Source organism: Medicago sativa, chromosome 6 (assembly GCF_051527215.1).
Source record: "Medicago sativa cultivar Bolivia chromosome 6, Bolivia_mono, whole genome shotgun sequence".
NCBI classification, from domain to species: domain Eukaryota; kingdom Viridiplantae; phylum Streptophyta; class Magnoliopsida; order Fabales; family Fabaceae; genus Medicago; species Medicago sativa.
The window spans coordinates 36,417,926-36,422,172 of NC_140754.1; the positions used below are offsets into that span (position 1 = coordinate 36,417,926).

General features: G+C 40.3%; 1 protein-coding gene across 1 annotated transcript; it reads left to right on the forward strand.

Annotated features, from left to right (window-relative positions):
* Positions 1-2,531: 2,531 nt before the first annotated feature.
* LOC146914866 (uncharacterized) lies at positions 2,532-3,071 on the forward strand. The gene is made up of 2 exons (XM_085721153.1): positions 2,532-2,585; positions 2,628-3,071. Exons 1-2 carry the CDS (start codon positions 2,532-2,534, stop codon positions 3,069-3,071), a joined length of 498 nt encoding a protein of 165 aa, XP_085577279.1.
* Positions 3,072-4,247: the final 1,176 nt, after the last annotated feature.

Here is a 4,247-nt window from a genome sequence, read left to right on the forward strand (position 1 = left end):
GAACCAACACGAGTCTTTTCAGCGTGTTTTGTCCTCACTCGCACGCTTACCGGAAACCTTCCCGGCAGGTCACCCATCCCAAAATTGCTCCAAGTCAAGCACACTTAACCGTGGAGTTCTTATGAAATGAGCTACCAAAAAGAAGATGCATCTTGGTGATATAGGTAATACCAAACAATTCTTATAAGCCTTCCTTTAACCATGTAGCCCCATACCTACACGGCCTTAGGATCCCTCTCATTCCGATGTGATTCGGTTCCTCTAGAAGCTGTCGGGAGCCGCTCATTGTCTTGCCTCGTCAGCCTTGGGTGATACAGAAGTGATTGCGAATTTCATAAGGCTCGACACCTGAGACACCAATCCACGACCTAACATTTTGCCATAAGGAACCGAACATGTCACAATGAAGAAATAAGTGAGATGCCGATTCGTCATGACCGCACCCTGTTGTACACCCAGCCGCGTCGGCATCAAGCAATCCACGCCTAACAAGATTAAGCTTAGTTGGCAACCAGTCCCTCATCAACCGCCAAGAAAAAATGGACACCTTCAAAGGAACCTGTTTATGCCAAACAAGATTATGCATTCCTACATCTGGAGGGTCGGTTTGAGCAGTCAGTATGTGGTAAGCACCGCTCACTGTGTAACCCCCACTCTGTCCGGGTTCCACTACCACCTGTCAATCACATTAGTCTGCAAAATAACATTATTAACATGACTACACTCCACTACCAACTCCTCCTCCCACGCCCACAGTCTTCTCCTCCAACTCCACGCCTCACCTCCAACCTCCCATCCAAGGGCACACATATCAGCCACCGTACACAACTTATTAGTCGCTAAATCAAATAAACGAGTAAACCGTGTACGCAAAGGCACATCACCTAACCACCTATCATACCAAAAGAATGTACTAGATCCATCCCCTACTCTTTTCAACACTCTCTTTGCAAACCAACCCCCATCTGCATCACCTATCCCATCTCTAATCTTCACTAACTCCTTCCACCAAAAAGAACCACTCCGGCCCCCGACCTCTAACCTCCCTGCCTCTTCACCATACCGCGCCACCAACACCCCCTCTATCCACCAACATCCGCCAACACCATTTGCCTAGTAAGGCTCTATTAAACTCCCTCAAATGCCTCACCCCCAACCCTCCAAACTTCTTTCGTAAACAGACAGAGCTCCAAGTAATCCAGAAAATAGGAATAAAAACTAATTGATAAATACAAGTTTTTTTTTTGAGAAATAATGATAAATAAAAGTGAAACCTCAAAAATAGTTAAAGGTACAAAACAAAATTTAGCAAAAAACATAATGAAAGCTATTAACCTCCAAAAGTCGGAGATCTTTTTAGTCGCAATACACCCGTTGAGACGAACCATGACATATCAACTATCATGGGTGTTCGTCAAGTGCTTGGTACAGGAAAGTATTTAGGGGTCCTTTAGATTGTTGGTTGTAGGAAAGCTTCCACTTTTAAATTTATAAAGGATTGTATTTGGAACAAAATCAATTCCTGGAGTAGTCAGTGTCTATCGTAAGCAGGCAGAGAAGTTTTGATAAAATCGGTTGTGCAATCCATCCCATCTTATTTAATGAGAACATTTTTGTAACTGAATTCTCTGATTAAGGAAATTGAAAAAATGCTCAACACTTTTTTGGTGGGGACATGGTAACGGAAATATAATAGGGATGCATTGGATGGCTTGGGAACGGCTTACGGTCCCAAAAAGCTATGGAGGAATGTGATTTAAAGGCTGAAAGCTTTTAACATGGCAATGTTACGGAAGCAGGCGTGGAAACTTCTCACTCACCCTGACAATCTAATCACTAGACTCTTGAAAGCTATATATTATCCAAATAGTGATTATTTCGCAACAAGTCCTGGACATAATCTGAGTTTGGTCTAGGGAAGCCTTTGGAATGTTAAAGATGTTATTCGGAATGACTTCAAATGGAGTATAGGGAATGGTGCAAATATTTCGGCGTGGGATCCCTCGTGGATCTGTAACAATTATTCCATCGCTCGTCCCACTAACATGAACCCGGTTATGGCATCCATGTAAGTCTCAGACCTTTTTTATCCAAATTCGAAGGAATGGCATACAGAGAACATCTATATTCTTTTTGATGATAATTCAGCACAACAGATCTGCAGAACTCCTTTATTTCCTTCAGTTCATCATGATAGACTGGTGTGGAAGTTTGAAAAGCATGGCACTTACTCAGTCCGCAGTGCATAAAGAAATATCATTGATAGAAACCAAATTGTGGAACAACACGAAATCGATGGAAACTGGAATCAGATTTGGCGTTGCAAGGCTCCTCCTCGCATTAAGAATTTCCTCTTGAGAGTTGCTCATGGCTACCTCCCATCGTGAGTCTGCCTGCAAGCTCGGGGCGTGAATTGCACAACTCAATGTCCGTTTTGCTCGGATCAAGAGGACAACATTAACGCTTTGTTATATTGTCCGAAAAGCACTCAATGTTGGCAGCGTTTGGGTTTATGGAATGATATAGCAGCTATGGTTTCTAATCCTAGTGACATTGCTCTGAATCTACTTGAGATTCTTGCCCGGGTACAACAAACAAATCTTGCACTCTTTTGTACGCTTATGTAGAGTATTTGGAAAAACATAAACAACAAGATTTGGAATGATGTCTCTGATACATGTCAAACCATTTGCGATAGAGCTACTACTTTTTTAGCTAGCTGGATGAATGCCCAAGAGGTTAAGGCTGCGGCTGCCACAAATAACACTCGTTCTCAAATCGAAACGTGGTTAAAACCATCTGAAGGTAGGTATAAATGCAATGTTGACGCTGCTTTTTCAGAGAGTATTGACAAAGTGGGTATAGGCATCTGCATCAGAGACGTGAATGAGGCTTTTGTGCTAGCTCGGACTGACTATTTCTCTCCCATTATTGATGTTGATACTGGGGAAGCTCTTGGTCTATTACAGGGTATGGAATGGGTGAGGGATTTACAGTTGGTGAACATGGATTTTGAGGTGGATTCGAAGACGGTAGCAGATAACATATACATAACGCAATCTGGTGTATAAGAATTTAGTGTGTTAATTAGTAATTGTATACACCTGTTAGGCACTGATCTTATGAACTCTGATGTGAAGTTCATTAGGAGACAAACAAACAGAGTTGCTCATAGCTTAGCTAAGGCGGCTCTGTCAGAAGCTAGTTTTCGTATTCATTATAACATCCCATCATGTATTGAATTCTTGATTATTAATGAAATGCATTAAGCCTGTTTCTATCAACAAAAAAAAGTTTCTCTTTCTTTTATCTTTCGCAAACCCTAGCCGTCACAACTTATCTTCTTCATGATATATTAAAGAGGGGTGATTTATGGTCAGTTTTGACCCAAAATCACCCCTTCGCATTGTCTTTCTTTCTATTTTAGTTAAATAAGTGATTTTCACATATTTTCAACCGTCTTTCGTTGGTTTTTGATTTCGTCGTTTAACACGACTTGGTTTATTTTGATTTTCCATCTTTGTGCGGTGTTTTTTTTTTATTTTCCGTCTTAGTGCAGTGTTTATTTGATTCAGGTTGAAATATTCGTTTTTATCAAGTGCATATTCAATCAATGACTTTTGCATCGTCAACGTTGCATATTCGGAAACATGAGTATTTCGGTGGCATCAATATACTCATATTTGTAGGCATATGTACTGTATCAATTTAAATGAATGAATATCACATAGTTATTTTAGGACACTCTAGATCTTCCTCTTGAAGTTTGCCTTTTGAAGTGGCTCCCCTCACTCTTGTTCATTCTAATACTGAATAAACCACTCGAATTCCAAATAATATAGGGCTCATTGCGTGAACCATTTCAAGATGGATTTCAAACAAGAAAGGGGATTCTAGTGAGAGAATTGTTGTTCATCCTATTGATGTCACTATCATCAACGTTGGTCGTCATATTGCCTTTAATGAAGATTTATAGCTTCTCTCTTGCTCATACATAGTCAAACACCGAGTGTAGGTACCTTCAAAGACGTGGAAGGTCATTGGTATGATATTGAAAATTACGAGGTCGAGCGGGTTAAAAATAACAACAAAGACGTGTGTGATGGAAAGAAAGTGGAACAGTTGCAAACATTTGATTCAGCGTAGATGATCAGATATTTGATGATATACAGTATTAGCTATGTTTTTGAGTCATTTGTTTTAGATATGTTTTAGCGGATTTTTTTTATGGTTTAAGATATATTTTG